Here is a 15,753-nt window from a genome sequence, read left to right on the forward strand (position 1 = left end):
TCAAAGTGACATTATTTTAAGAATACTTTTGACTGTATCCCAATAAGGAAAACATTCTCAATCTTTAAAACAAAATCAATCTTGGGGCTGCCTGGGTGGCTCAGTGGGTTAAAGCTTCTCTGCCTTCGGCTCAGGTCATGATCCCAGGGTCCTGGGATCGAGCCCCGCATCGGGCTCTCTGTTCAGCAGGAAACCTGCTTCCTCCTTTCTCTCTGCCTGCCTCTCTGTCTACTTGTCATCTCTGCCTGTCAAATAAATAAATAAAATCTTTAAAAAAAAAAAAATTAAATTAAAAATTAAAAGAAAAAATAAAAAGAAAACAAAACCAATCCTAGAACAAGTGAATGAGACATCACACTAGTGATACTGGCTTTCAGTAAGCAGAGTGTGTACTTTAGCTGCATAATTCTGCTCCATTTTATCCACTTAAAACAGTACCTTTGCAATGGTGTCCTGCAATCGATTGGCATCATTTCGGGTGTGAGCTAGGTCTTCCTGCAGGCTACTAGCCAGAGTCTCTGCTTTTTCTTTGTCCAGTCTGACACTCTCCAGGAGATCCTGAATATCAGATTTGTCTCCAGAGTTATGGATGGAATACAGCTCTGCCACTTTCTGCTTTTCATTCTCCAGCTGAGCCTTCAGGCGGTTCATCTCTATCTGATCACTGGCCACTGTGGCTTTGTACTCCTCTAATGTGGCTGCCAAGGCTGCTTTACCCTTCTGCTCAGACTCAATAATCCGCTCCATATGGTGATTGCGTTCCTTAAGTGCCCCTATCATTTCTTGAGCTTCTTTGTTGTCTTGTTCTGCCATCTTCAAAGTATTGCTTAAATGCTGTTGGACACCAAGAAGCTGTTCTCGTTCAAAACGGGCATTCTCTGCTAGATCCATATAACGTTGCTCCAATTCCATATAGCGTCCACTTTTCACATCCTCGTCTATGACATAAGAAATGTGATGTTCATCAAGAAGGGAGCGGAAATATTCAATCTGTCGACTAAAGTGTTCCAACTTATCACTCTGCTGACATAAAGACTCCATGAGAATAACCTTCTCTTCTCCCAGCCTTTCATTTTCACTGTTCAGTTCCTGGGTTATCTGTTGTAAATCAGCTAGCTCTTGCAGAGTTGCCTGAAGTTCCTCACTCGTGCTGTGTTGGTTCTCTTCCATCTGATGTATCCGTTCTGTCAAGCACGCAACGGACACTTCACTCGCGTTACCACTGCTCCCTTTCCGGGAGCGCTCTATGCTCGGAAGGCCTTCGGACTCTGAGGACGATGGTGCGTCCAGGGCATCATCGCTCGACGTGAGGGGCTGGTACACCTCACTGCACTCGCTGTCTAGGTTGTCCATAGAGTTACTGTGCTGATGGTCCATGAGGGTGTTTTCATCCTGGCTCAAGAGATCCTCCACAGAACCAGGAGCAGAGCCTTCCACCGAAGAGGTCAGGGTCCCTCCTCCATCGCTCTGATTGCCAGGGGTGATTTCCGGGCTCAGGGACTGATAACCAAACAGTTTTTCGGAATTGTCTAACCTCTGCTCTAGGGAAAAGCCCAGAGCATTTAACCTGTCCTTTAACATTCTATTTTCGTTTTTGAGCTGGTTGAGTTCTTCCCGGATGGCAGCATTCTGTTCCTGCAACTGCAGTAAAGTGGACTCCACGTCAGTTGGCTGGTGAGCAATGATGGCTTCCTTCTCCTCAGATTTTTCATCACCCTCGGAATGATCCTCATTAATGCCCAGCTGAGCACGCATGTCTCGGAGTTCATTTCTCAAATGTAAGATTTCCACATCTTTGGTTTTTGCCAGTGTGAGAAGATCTTTCACTTTGGCTTCCAAAGCAGCTTTGTCACTGATTTGGTTGTCCGACTTAGACTTGCTCATGCGAATGTCACATTCCGTAGCTGTGCGACTGCGCGAACGCTTGGCCAATGCCACATCATTAGCTCCCTGACCCGCAGAAGGTAGTTTTTTGCTCTGGTTTAGTCGGGTACGCTCACGTAATCTTTCTCTAGTAGAACCAGATTCTTTATTACCTATGGAAGTGCTCCGCTTGGTTGAAGAACTTGTACCTAAATATTTAAAACAAAGAATGGAATGCAAAAATATTAGCAAGAAAAGGTACATAGGTTATGTCCAAGGTCTAACCAGATGAAATCTAGAGTCCTACGCATGGATTCCGACCGACATCATCTTACCTTAGATTCTGGTTACTGTAAAATTCCGTTTCCTCAAAACCAGATCATTCATCTTTTAATTATTAATAAAAAAGAAGCTATACACTGAATTGTATATTTTTAAAAGGTGAATTTTACAAAATATGAATTATATCTCAATAAATCTATTACATAAAAAAAGCTACACATTAACTTGAATCCTAAACCATGGCTAGAGAAGTGGCCAGGGGCATAAGAGTCTAGGGTAAGCTAGATGAAACAAACTCTAGGATTAACCAGTTAGGTAGCAAACTAATTGTAGAAGCGGATGGTAAAGAAAGAACAGACAAGCAAGAAGGGAAAAGCAGCTTCCAGACAAACCAAAAATCCAAACTACCTATGATACAAAAAACTGACACAAAAAGTATGATCAAAGTTAAGTGCAAAAAAAGTTTTTCACATCATAGAATGCTACATAAATAATACCAGTAACATTAATTATAATAAGGCTAATGTGTACTTAGCACTTACTCTACACACACACAGATGAACGCTTCACATACATTAACTTATGTAAGCCTCATTATCATTACATGAAGAAACTCACACACAGAGATGCTAAATAATTTGCTGACACCGCACATGTAATAAGTGGATAAGCCAAGATTCAAATGCAGGCAAACGGTGTGGCTCCAGAATCTGAAACTTAAGAATTATGTTATGTTGTCTCCCTAAATGTTAGAAAACAATAATGTACTAATACTAATGCTAACTAATGATGGCACATTACCAAATATGTTATATGAATCACTACTACCTGACTGCTAAAATTCTAAACCTGTGGAAACTGACATGACTATGGGTTTAGTACAGAAAGAACAGGAATATGCTTACCTAAAAACACTTAGGAAATAATTAGCTGCTTTTCACCTTGAAAAATAAGATCTAGACCTAATCAGTAAGTATTCGGTAAGAACCTGCTGGTTTTTTACATGTCAGGCATAGGCTGCAGAGGTGAGGGAGTGAAAGGGCAATGGGTATAGGAAGACAGACACTAATTCTGCCAGGGATCAGGGGTAGAGCAGGGGAGAGAATTCTGGCTGGCCACAGGACAGGACGACGAAGCAGAAGTGAACAGGACGCACAGCAAGGAAAATAAGGCCACACAATGGAAGCAGCAGAGAAGTTTTTATGGGGCTCTGAATGCCAGGGGAAATTTAGTGAGTTCCAGAGTAAATGTTCTGGAGCAGGGAAGACTCATAGGGAACAGCATTTTAATGAAAATGAATCCAGAGGCTGCTAAGTGAAACACCTGAGGAAGAAGAGTAGTCCAGGAGGAGTGTGGGCAGGCAGAGCAGTAAGAGTAAAAGAAGGGCCTACATTTGGGGAGTGAGATCAGGATCTCTGCAAGAACAGAAAAGAGGCTACCTCTGTAATAGATTTACAGGGCAGAAATAACAAGATTAAGGAGCAAACAATTGCAAATGGAGGCCAAACAAGGAACAGGGTGGTATAACCAGAAGTATTAATTCCTTTTCCCATTTCTGTAAACAGTACCAATCATTATTCTTTCCCAAACCAAAACCCATCCTAAAAAGCAAAGCATCTGGGCATGCCTGAAAGACAAAAGGAAAGGAGCCAGTAATGAGGGGAAGGATTAATAATGCCCCAAAAGGAAAGGAGAAGTAAATGAACAAGAAAAGAGAGAGGACATGACAAAAAAAGCTCTCCTTCTGGGATTACTGTGCCCAGTGAGTAGATGGAAGAATCTGAGTTACAGACAAGTGAACTGGATTGGGAAGTCATGGGGAGTAAATAAAGGTAAAAGTAAATAAGGTAAAAGTGAAGTAAAAAAAAGTAAAAAGGGAAGCCTGGGTGGCTCAGTTGGTTAAGCAGCTGCCTTCGGCTCAGGTCATGATCCCAGGGTCCTCGGATCGAGTCCCACATCGGGCTCCTTGCTCGACAGGGAGCCTGCTTCTCCCTCTGCCTCTGCCTGCCTGTGCTCACTCGCTCTCTCTCCCTCTGTCTCTGATAAATAAATAAATAAAATCTTAAAAAAAAAAAAAGTAATAGTAAATAAAGGTAGAGAAAATCAATGGAAGAGTTAAGGATGTTGTTAGGGGATGAACTGTATCCTCCAAACTCATATGCTGAAGCCATACCCCCCCAAGACCTCAGAACATGACCGTTTTTTGGGAAAAGAGAATTAGCTTAAAAGGTATTTATATTAACATGGGGTTTGTAAAAATGGACCCTAATCCAATCTGACTGGTATCTCTTTAAGAAGAGGACGCCAGGACACAGACACAGAGAGAGGTATGACCATGTGAGGAGACAATGAGAAGGCAGCAAACTACAAGTCAAAGAGAGAGACCTCAGAAGAGATCAAAGTGGCCACCACCTTGATCTCAGACTTCTAGCCAGTTCTGGTGGGAAACTACATGTCTGTTATGTAAACCACCCAATCTGTGTATTTTTTTATGGGTGCCTTAACAAACTAATACAGATGTAAAAAGCTGCCTCCAGTAGAGGCAATGGATCCAGAGAGAATATAACTGAATTTAGCCTGTGAAGGCAGGTGGCACTGGTCAGTAGGGAACTGGTACAAATGCATCTCTCCCAGTAAATTCTAAAAGCTGGAAATAGGAAGATACATAGATGGTATTGGAATACCTAATTTCCTTCTTACCACAAAGGCTGCAGTGTTTAGTGTGGTGATGACTTCAAGCTTGAGATGTGCAGTCCTTGTTCCACCACCAGCTTTGCAGCAACGTGGTACAGTACCCATTAAATATTTTCTGAGCAAATGAACACAAGGCCTTATGCAAGATACTTAAGCTTTAAGCATAGCTCTCACATCTCTAAAATGAGGATAATAATAGCCTCTACCTCCGAGGACTATAGTAAGGATAAAATGGAACGGTGCCTGGTATAACAGTGCCTTCCTCATGATCATATCACATGCCTATTATAACTAACAGGGAGTGGGTGTGTGATCTGGGATAGAAGGATGAGTCCACAGAAGATCAAAGTAGGAGAGAGGACAGTAGGTAAACCTGGGCTAGGAAAAACTCTAATAACATATACGAGGGGCTAATGGTCTAAATAATGATCATAAAGGAAGTCTGCTATTATTTTTGCCAATGTGCTTTCATCAGCTGTATTACACACACATGACGTTAGGGCACCTAGGTGTCTTGGTCAGTGGAGCATGCGACTCTTGATGTCAGGGATGTGAGTTTGAGCCTCACATTGGGAGTACAGATTACTTAAAAGTAAAAATTTTTAAAAAACACAAATAAATAATAAAAAATAAAATGAATACACATGATCTTGTGTGTACTGGAAGGGATGAGTTAATTAACAGACTCCAACAAATCTAAAGCCGAATTGCTGCTAATGAATGAAGAAAGAATGGTAGAACAGGAATGCATGGATCCAGCATTGATCGTCAGAGGCTGCTAACATCTTGGAAAGACAAACAACCAGAAATGATGCGCTTGCTGGTGAAGGACAACTACTGTGTATGAAGGCACCTTATGAGGGAAAAAAAGAAACCTGAATTTGAACCATCAAGGCTCTAGATCCAATGACATTAACAGTAAATGAACAAAGGAACATGGTCAAAGACATCAAGGAGATGTGACATCAAAATCCAGATCACGGAAAAATATAGTTCAAACAACGTATATTTCTATAAAAATTAAATTTTAAGAAAAAAATAGATTTAGGAAAGGGTGACAATTATATACAGACCTTAAGTAAATCCTGACCTAGAAACAGTAAATACACCTATTCAGTATTTATGAAAAAGTTGGAAATTTGAATAAGTTTTTTTTATATTTATGATTTGAGAAATTATTAATTATTTTAAGGACTAATAATAGTATTGTGATTAAATATTTAGGGGAATCCTTATCTTTCAAAGATAATTACATGTTTGTGGATGAAATTACAGGACACTTAGAATTTGCTTCCAAATGAGGAGGGAAGGTGGATGTGAAGGAATTAAGACTGTCCTTCACTTGACAAGGGTGATGAGTACATGGGGTTGAAATACAAATACTTTTGTACATGGCATACATTTTCTGTAATTAATGGAACACCTTAAATACTACTGCACTCTGCTATTCAAACAAAAAAGCAGGGGCGCCTGGGTGGCTCAGTGGGTTAAGCCGCTGCCTTCAGCTCAGGTCATGATCCCAGAGTCCTCGGATCGAGTCCCACATCGGGCTCTCTGCTCAGCAGGGAGCCTGCTTCCTCCTCTCTCTCTCTGTCTGCCTCTCTGCCTACTTGTGATCTCTGTCTGTCAAGTAAATAAATAAAATCTTTTAAAAAAAAAAGCAATTTAACTCTTACTCTGAATGCCACCCATACCTGTGCTGATCTTGGATTTGTTCTCCACGGTAGTCATGGCAGGGGCTGATGCTGAAGACACTGTGGAAGGGCAGGTGCTTTTCTTTCCTTTAACACCATTAGTCACAGTCACCCCTCCAGCCATTCCAGCTAAGAGGTCATCACTGCTCTTGGTCTAGAACAAACAAAAAATAAAAGCAAACTGATTAGATGAAACAAAAGTAAAGAGTATTTTGAGACTACACAAAGCTCTTGGCTTTTACACTGAATTCAAGATCAAGAGCTCCACAAAGATTTTCTGACAGTTACCAAACAGTACTTAATACTGTGCTACAGAAAGAGAACCTCTTTACTGGTTTATAAACAATCACACGCTTCTTTCTAAAATATGAAAATCACTTATGTAATCAAAGACTTTATGCCCACACATGCCCACATATGCCAGAGTCAGTGAATGAGAGGAAAGTGAAGACATCCTCTTTGTTACTCTTTCTAGGACATGACTTACAAACAGGGATCATGTGAATGCTATCATATGGGCTCAGAGAAAAGTTCTATAATTGAACAAAAAATGCCATCCTAGGGGCGCCTGGGTGGCTCAGTGGTTTGGGCTGCTGCCTTCGGCTCGGGTCATGGTCTCAGGATCCTGGGATCGAGCCCCGCATCGGGCTCTCTGCTCCGCGGGAAGCCTGCTTCCCTCTCTCTCTCTCTCTCTCTGCCTGCCTCTCTGCCTACTTATGATCTCTGTCTGTCAAATAAATAAATAAAATCTTTAAAAAAAAAAAAATGCCATCCTATAATTTCTAGAGGGAAATACCACTAAAAGTCAGAAATTATCTTTATTACTTTAAGGTAAATCAGTGATGGAACCACTATTTTGAAAATTTATTTTTCTTACCTGACCTAATTTTTCAGTAGTCTAATTTAAGCCAAAATTGATTTTTCTTAAAGCTTAGTCAGTATATAAAATCTAGACAGTTTAAGGTTAGAGTGAGTAGTCAGCCTAAATGATCAAACTACTTGAGAAAGACCCTTTGTAATACTTTTTTATATTTTAGAAGGACTAAAAAAAAAAAAAAAAAAAACAAAGAACCAAGCTTTTTAAAAAGAGAACAAGAGACAACTACACTTCAATTAAAAAAAAAGGAAACAAGCACTCTGGATAAGATCAGGTATAAAATTATTAAAGAAAAAATAGTGAAGAAACCGGTTTTTACTTCTAGGAATAGAATACAGAGGACTTAAAAATCTGTGAAAAAAAGAAAAACTACTTTTTTTTTAATTAATTCATTTGAGAGAGAGAGAGAGAGAGCACAAATGCAAAGGGTAGAGGGGGAGAGAGAGAGAATCTCAAGCTGACTCCACACTGAGATACCACCACCCTGACATTAAGAACTGAGCAGAAAACAAGAGTTGGATGCTCAACTGAGTAAGCCACCCAGGCACCCCAAGAAAAACTACTTTTTAAATAAAAAAGATCCAAGAAGTTTGTCCCATTAAGGTGAAAGCATAAGTTAGCCAAATAATTTACTACTCTTGTCTACCTGGAGCCACGCAACCATAATAAATTCCCAGGCAATCATAATAAACTCAACTCCACAGATTAAAATGCTTCATAAATTACTAATCTCTAAAGTTTTCTCCTGTTCTAAATGTCAGTAGAATAGGTTCTATTCTCATCATTCAAATATAAAAGTTATAATACAATAGAATTAGCTAGGTCAATCTGTCTTACTAGAGGTAGAAAAAGATTAATGTTTAAATGAATTAAACTAATTCAGCTTTGGTAATTTAGGATTGTCACATTATGAAAAATCTAGTTATATAATGAGGAAGGAGAATACTGTATTAATCACTAAGGATTGCTCATATTCTTTAAGGCTAGTTCCTGTTTATGAAATTAGTCATCAAGTATGATGCAAAAAATTTGTCAATCAGTCCTACTTCCCTCCTGTCAATTTGTCCCTCATCAATTAATCAGTATATAAACTCAACATAACCTTATATTTTCAAATAACCTTTCATAGTCCATTAATAGAAGTTAGAATTATCTTTGAGGTAATTTTTCTTCCTCTACAAGTTAAATAATAGCAGCGTACTGGCACATGAATAAACAGTAGAAAAGAATCCAAAAAGAAACCGCATATATAGACACCTGACTTATGACCAAAGAAGCAGTACAGAAGAAAATGGGTTTTCGATAAATGATACTAGGTCAACTGCATATTCACAAAAGAAAAAATGAATGAACCCTGTTTCATACAATATCAAAAATAAATTCAAGCTTTCCAACTATGATTCAAAATCTTGAATGATGAAATAAAGAACTGATAAATTTGACTACATAAAAATTAAAATCTTGGGACACCTGGGTGGCTCAGTGGGTTAAAGCCTCTGCCTTCGGCTCAGGCCATGATCCCAGGGTCCTGGTATTGAGGCCCACATCGGACTCTCTGCTCAGCGGGGAGCCTGCTTCCTACTCTCTCTCTGCCTGCCTCTCTGCCTACTTGTGATATCGATCTCTCTCTCTCTGTGTCAAATAAATAAATAAATAAATAATCTTAAGAAATAATAAAATAATAAAAAATAAATTTTAAAAAATAAAATCTTAAAAAACTTTAAAAACCCTGTGCATAATACAAAACTGAGAAACTGGGAGAGCATATTTCCAATATTTCACAAATAAAAGGCCAATATCCACAATACACAAAAAATTCTTAGAAATCAATGGTAAGAGATGCATAGAAAAGTGAGCAAAATGAAAAATCATCTACAATCAGTCCACATACAATACAAATAGTATAACCAGTCTAACTCAGAATAGGAGAAATGCAAATTAAACACCACTGAGATACCACATCTCACCTATCACTGGCAAAAATGAAAAGTTATGACACATTCCTTTGTGAAGGATGAGGGGCAACAGGTGCTCTTTTAAGTTGCTGGTGAGAACACAGCTGGATGTGGCCTTATGAAGGGTATCCAGCAATGTCTAACAGAACTACATAGGCATTTACTTTGTACCCTGCAACCCACCTCTAGGAATTTCACCTGAAGACATACCTCCAATAATACAAAAATACATATGCTTAAGGTTACTCAATGCATTGACTTTTTATTAACATACAATGTTAATATTTAATGTAATATTTAATGTTAATTTGTTTCAGGGGTATAGGTCTGTGATTCATCAGTCTTACACAATTCACAGCACTCACCATAGCACATACTCTCCCCAATGTCCATTACCCAGGCACCCCATCCCTCCCACTCCCCTCCACTCCAGCAACCCTCGGTCTGTTTCCTAAGATTAAGAGTCTCTTACGGTTTGTCTTCCTCTCTGGTTTTATCTTGTTTCATTTTTCCCTTCCTTCCCCTATGATCCTCTGTCTTGTTTCTCAAATTCCTCATATCAGTGAGATTATATGGTAATTGTCTTTCTCTGATTGACTTATTTTGCTTAGCATAATACCCTCTAGTTCCATCCATGTCCATACAAATGGCAAGATTTCATTTTTTGATGGCTGAGTAGTAGTCCATTGTGTGTGTGTGCGTGTGCGCCTGTGTGTGAATCACATCTTCTTTATCCATTCATCTGTTGATGGACATCTAGGCATCTAGGCTCTTTCCATAGTTTGGCTATTGTGGACATTGTAGCACTAACTTTTAAAAGATTTTATTTATTTATTTATTAGAGAGAGAGAGAGAGAGCATGAGAGTGAGCGCACAATCAGGGGGTGGGGTAGAGGAGAGGGAGAAGCAGACTCCCTGTTGAGCAGGGAGCCCAACTCAGGACTTGATCCCAGGACCTTGGGATCAACCTGAGCCAAAGGCAGACACTTAATCAACTGAGCCACTCGGGCACCCTTGCAGCATTGTCTTTAACTGCAAAATATTGGAAACACCTTGAATATCCATACACAGTACAGTAGCTCAATAAAACGATAGTACATCCACACAAAGACGCATTAAACAAAATAAGAAGGGTGCCTGGGTGGCTTATTGTCTGCACAGGGCTCACCGCTCAGTGGGAAGCCTGCTTCTCCCTTTCCCTCTGTCTGCTGCTCCATCTGCTTGTGCTCTGTCTCTAATAAATAAAATCTCAAAATAAATAAATAAATAAATAAACCCAGAATGAGAAAGACTACTATAAATTGGTATAAAGAGATTTCGGGAATACAATAAGTGGGGGAAAAAAAAAAAAAGCAAAGCGCAGAAACAGATCTAATTATGGCAACTTCTGTTTAACAAAGGGGAAATAACACAATAAATATACATGCATCTGATTGTGCAAAAAGAAACACCTCAAGGAGAAAAACAAAAACCCAGCTAGACTGTTTACCTCCAAGAGATGGCTGGGGACAGAGTAAGAAAGAATGGGGGAAGAGAGGGGCGCTTCTCTGAACACATCTTCTCCCTAATTCTGACATGTGGAATGGAACCTTGGTAGTGTTTCACATGCTCGCAGTTAATTAATTAATGAATTAAACAAGGATACGGGAAAACCTAAAATGGAACACCATTGGAACAAATGGACACCACTGAATTTCAAATAAATAAAACAGTGGGTTAAGCCTCTGCCTTTGGCTCAGGTCATGATCGCAGGGTCCTAGGATCGAGCCCCACACTGGGCTCTCTGCTCAGCAGGGGGCCTGCTTCCCGCCCCACTGCCGTCAAATAAGTAAATAAAATCTTTAAAAAATAAAAAAATAGGGGCGCCTGGGTGGCTCAGTGGGTTAAGCCGCTGCCTTCGGCTCAGGTCATGATCCCAGTGTCCTGGGATTGGGCCCTGCATAGGGCTCCCTGCTCAGCGGGGAGCCTGCTTCCCCCTCTCTTTCTCTGCCTGCCTCTCTGCCTACTTATGATCTCTGTCAAATAAATAAATAAAATCTTTAAAAAAAAAAAAAAGGCAATTCTGACCCATGCTACAGTGTAGATGAACTCTGGGAACATTATGCTAAATGAAATAAGCCAATGGCAAAAAGACAAATACCATGTGATTCCACTCCTGAGGTATTTACGTTGTCAGATTCACAGAGACAGACAAAAGTAGTTGCCAGGGACTTGGGAGGGGGAATGCGGAGCTGTGGTTTAATGGGGAGGGAGTTTCAGTTTTGCAAGATGGAAGTTTTTGGAAATGAATGGTGCTACTGGGTTGCTTAATGTGAATGTACTTACTGCTACTGAACTGTACACTTAAAAATGGTCAAGAAGATAAATGTTATGTGTATTTTACCACAAACACACACACACACATACACACACACATAAAGCTGAAAAAAAAGTTAACACAGTAACAAAACAGGCAGCTGATTTGAACAGGAACTTCACAAAAAACATCTCTAACTGTCCACTAAACATATAAAAGTAAGATATCAAAAGATGCTTAATTCCATTGATAATGCAAATGCAAATTAAAGCCACTTCAGACCACTCCTTGACCACTTCAGCCCCTCCTTGATCTGGGTGGTGGTTACAGAGCATGTTCACTTTGTGGTGATTAACTAAGCTGAACACAGATGCTGTGTGAACTTTTCTGTATGTATACCTCATCAAGAAAGTTAAAAACAGGGGCGCCTAGCTCAGTCAGAAGAACACGCAACTCTTGAACTCAGTCGGTGTCATGAATTTCAGCCCCATGTTGGGTGTAGAGATTACCAAAAATAAATAAACTTGAAAAAGTTTAAGACGAAACAAAACAAACAAAAAAAAACCTCTGCTTCTTTTACACAAAGCTACTTGCAGGCTGATACCATTCCATATTTCAAGTTTTGTTACACAGTTCTGCATATACATGTGCACTTCCACACATAAACAGTAGTTCAAAAATTAAACAGTTCAAAAAAATTGTGAAATTGATGAAGGGAAGAGATTTTTAACTTATTTCTTAATAACAGATGCAAAATGCAAAGCCTTTGGTAAAAACCTTCTAGATACAGGAGCGGCTGGCTGGTTCAGTTGGTAGAGCATCCAACTCATGACCTCAGGGTTGTGAGTTCAAGACCCACGCTGGGTATAGGGATTACTTAATAAAAATAATAAAATTGCTGCACAGGCTCAAGTGTGAAAGATGGCGGTGGCTGGAGCTGGCCGTCTGAAACGGACAGTGTCAACCCTACTGCTACAGAGCCCAAGTCCACCTGCCGGGGAACTGCCAGCTCCGGCCAGTATCTATCATAAGGTTGTTGATCATTATGAAAATCCTAGAAACGTGGGGTCCCTTCACATCAAAAAATGTTGGAACTGGATTGGTGGGGGCTCCAGCATGTGGTGGTGATGTAATGAAATTGCAGATTCAAGTGGATGAGAAGGTAAAGATTGTGGACTCCAGGCTTAAAACATTTAGCTGTGGTCTGCTATTGCTTCTAGTTCGTTAGCCACAGATTGAGTAAAAGGGAAGATGGCAGAGGAAGCCTAGACCATCAAGAACATGGACATCACCAAAGACCTCTGCCTTCCCCCCATGAAACTGCACTGCTCCATGCTGGCCGAAGATGCAATCAAGGCTACCCTAGCGGATTACAAACTTAAAGATTTAATTAATTTATTTATTTGACATAGAGATCACAAGTAGGCAGAGAGGCAGACAGAGAGAGAGTAGGAAGCAGGCTCCCCACTGAGCAGAGAACCCAATGTGAGGCTCAATCCCAGGACTCTGGGATCATGACCTGAGCCAAAGGCAGAGGCTTTAACCCACTGAGCCACCCAGACGCCCCTCGGATTACAAACTTAAAAAAGAATCCAAGAAAGGAGAGGCAGTGAAGAAATGAGCCCTCTGTGAAGTTTCCAGCAGGTCATACCTGCTGTCCCACCAGCCAGGCAATCTCTATAGATGTTCAGAAGCCCTCACACTACAAAGAGCTCTGGGACAGGCCCAGCACTTGCTGGTCATGTGGTGGCTCCCATGCAAGCAAAATACACAGTTTACTCATTCCACGTCTTGTGCTTTCTTTCAGGCCACTCTTAAACTGCCTTAACCCAGTCTGCATATATTTTGAATTGTGTGCGTGGCCTCAAAACTGAAATCAGTCGCAAAGTCTCAAGTGTGGTAGTCCACAGGAGTGTGCAAATATCCAATTTCACCCAAATCTATCTTGGGAAAGATTATCAGTAGAAGACCATGGTATGATTATCTGATAGAACCAATTATTGTACATAAAACAGATTTGCATATATATAAAAGAATGTAAGAACAAAAATATTAAAATTTAAAAATTTGTTAAATTTGTTAAAAATAGAAAACCTAGATACAAATGATGAAATAATATAACCAAAATATCCATGCTTCTCAACTTGGACTTTCCAAGTTTCATGGTCGGCATCAACTCAAAATTTACAGTTAGTTTTTAAATTTTGCCTTTCAAGTTTCAGAGATGGATTATTCATCATATGGTTAACTAATTTTCACACTGAAAAGGTATGATGATAAATAATCATTGAGAATCATCAATTATTTAGACAGATTCTAACTGAAGTAACTGCTACTTACTAATTCTTGTCTATTAACTTTTAGAAAAAAGTACTCTTGGGACAATGAAAGAGTGTATTACTTCCACAAGAATTAACCAGGAATACCCAAGCAGTGTGTGAAACCTGCAAAGTGCAGGCACATACGAGGCCATCCCTATGTGGCAAATAATCCTCTCTACTCACTGTGACAAAGAATTAACCATGCAAACGTCCCAAACCAGATGTCAAAGCTACTCATAACAATGGGAACAATTTCCTCAAAATTCACTGAACAGCAATCATACTGTATTTTGTATTTACAAAAACTCCAATCAGCAGTGAGATGCTCTCGTCAAAAAGGTACTTTCTCGGGGTGCCTGGGTGGCTCAGTGGGTTAAAGCCCCTGCTTTCGGCTCGGGTCATGATCCCAGGGTCCTGGGATCGAGCCCCACGTCAGGCTCTCTGCTCCGCGGGGAGCCTGCTTCTTCCTCTCTCTCTCTCTGCCTGCCTCTCTGCCTACTTGGGATCTCTGTCAAATAAATAAATAAAATCTTAAAAAAAAAAAAAAAGGTCCTTTCTCTTATACCTCAGCTAGATCTGGCCTCAAACAATATTTGAAATGAAAGAGGTAAAGAAATGTATATCTCCATGCTGGCCACTATAAGAAAAGTGTTGAATACTGTGCAATGACAGACACACACGTGGGTGTCCACATGAATAGGTGAGTATGTGTACACGGTGTCTATATGACTATAAGCCAAAGGCTTCATTCATCTGGTTAGTCATCAACGCTCCATCAGTTACAGGAATTCAAGCTGTGGCAAGTGTCCAAATGCTAGAGAAAGCACAGTGAAATGTGAAAACTTAGGAAAATAAAATAATAGGGCACCTGGGTGGCTCAGCCTGTAAGCCACTGCCTTCAGCTCAGATCCCAGCGTCCTGGGATCAAGCCCTGCATCCATCTCCCTGCTCAGCGGAGAGCCTGCTTCTCCCTCTCCCTCTGCCTGCCATTCTGCCTACTTGTGCGCACTCTCTCTCTAATAAATATGTAAAATCTTTTAAAAAAGGAAAGACTACATGTTTATTATTATTTTTTAAAAAAGGAAAATAAAGTAACACTTAAGTTTGTGGGGTCTCCAAGCCCTTTTGATCTTTTCAATTCTTCTGTTCATTTCACTGTTTTCTTCTTTCCTTCTTTGACTTCTCACTTCAATTTCTATTCAGTGCCTTTTTTCTTCTTCTTTCTTAAGAAAAAGCAATTGCTTCAGTCTAGATAAAGTATTCCCAAATAGTTCTGCCTCTTCTAAGACCCTCCTCACTATACACATACACACACACCCCTACTTAAATGCACCAACAAGGATGGCCAGAGCTATGGACAGCTGGCACGTGCTGGCACACAGCAGAGATACAGTTGTTTTGCTTTACAATGAAAAAATACTCACTGTTCAAAACCAAACTACCATCAACTCCAGATACAAGCCTCAGAAAATCTGACATGCCTATTCAAGGCACACTTCACAGCAAACCTTCAAAGACCCTGCCTGCCACTGATGAGGAGACAACAGAAGAAAAGCAGTAGAACACATCCAATGCCAGTGTTTCAACCTGTTCTTCCAGTCACGTAAATAACAGGTACCCAGTCACACAGTACTCCGCTCCAAAGACACCCCCAGCAAGTGAGTAACCAGTTAGGTCAGAAAATGCCAGCTATCTTACACAAAAGAGTGGCAGTACTGTCATCGAGGAAGTAATTCAAGGTTTTGATTCCAGAAGTAGGGCAAAGGTCTAT

General features: G+C 40.2%; 1 protein-coding gene and 1 pseudogene across 3 annotated transcripts in view; one reads left to right on the forward strand and one right to left on the reverse strand.

Moving 5' to 3' along the window:
* Nucleotides 1-15,753, reverse strand: part of SPECC1L (sperm antigen with calponin homology and coiled-coil domains 1 like) — a 139,163-nt gene that overhangs the window by 86,863 nt on the left and 36,547 nt on the right. For both annotated transcript variants that reach the window (XM_082697665.1, XM_082697666.1), the window contains 2 exons: nucleotides 6,534-6,687; nucleotides 439-2,072 (listed from right to left, as the gene is read on the reverse strand). In XM_082697665.1, coding sequence (XP_082553791.1) covers nucleotides 439-2,072; nucleotides 6,534-6,687 — 1,788 coding nt within the window. The remainder of the gene's footprint in view (nucleotides 1-438; nucleotides 2,073-6,533; nucleotides 6,688-15,753) is intronic.
* LOC309847615 (iron-sulfur cluster assembly enzyme ISCU pseudogene) lies at nucleotides 12,583-13,068 on the forward strand (annotated as a pseudogene). Its single transcript has one exon. The product of its transcript is annotated as an iron-sulfur cluster assembly enzyme ISCU pseudogene (transcript).

Source organism: Mustela nivalis, assembly GCF_964662115.1.
Source record: "Mustela nivalis genome assembly, chromosome: 14".
NCBI classification, from domain to species: Eukaryota; Metazoa; Chordata; class Mammalia; order Carnivora; family Mustelidae; genus Mustela; species Mustela nivalis.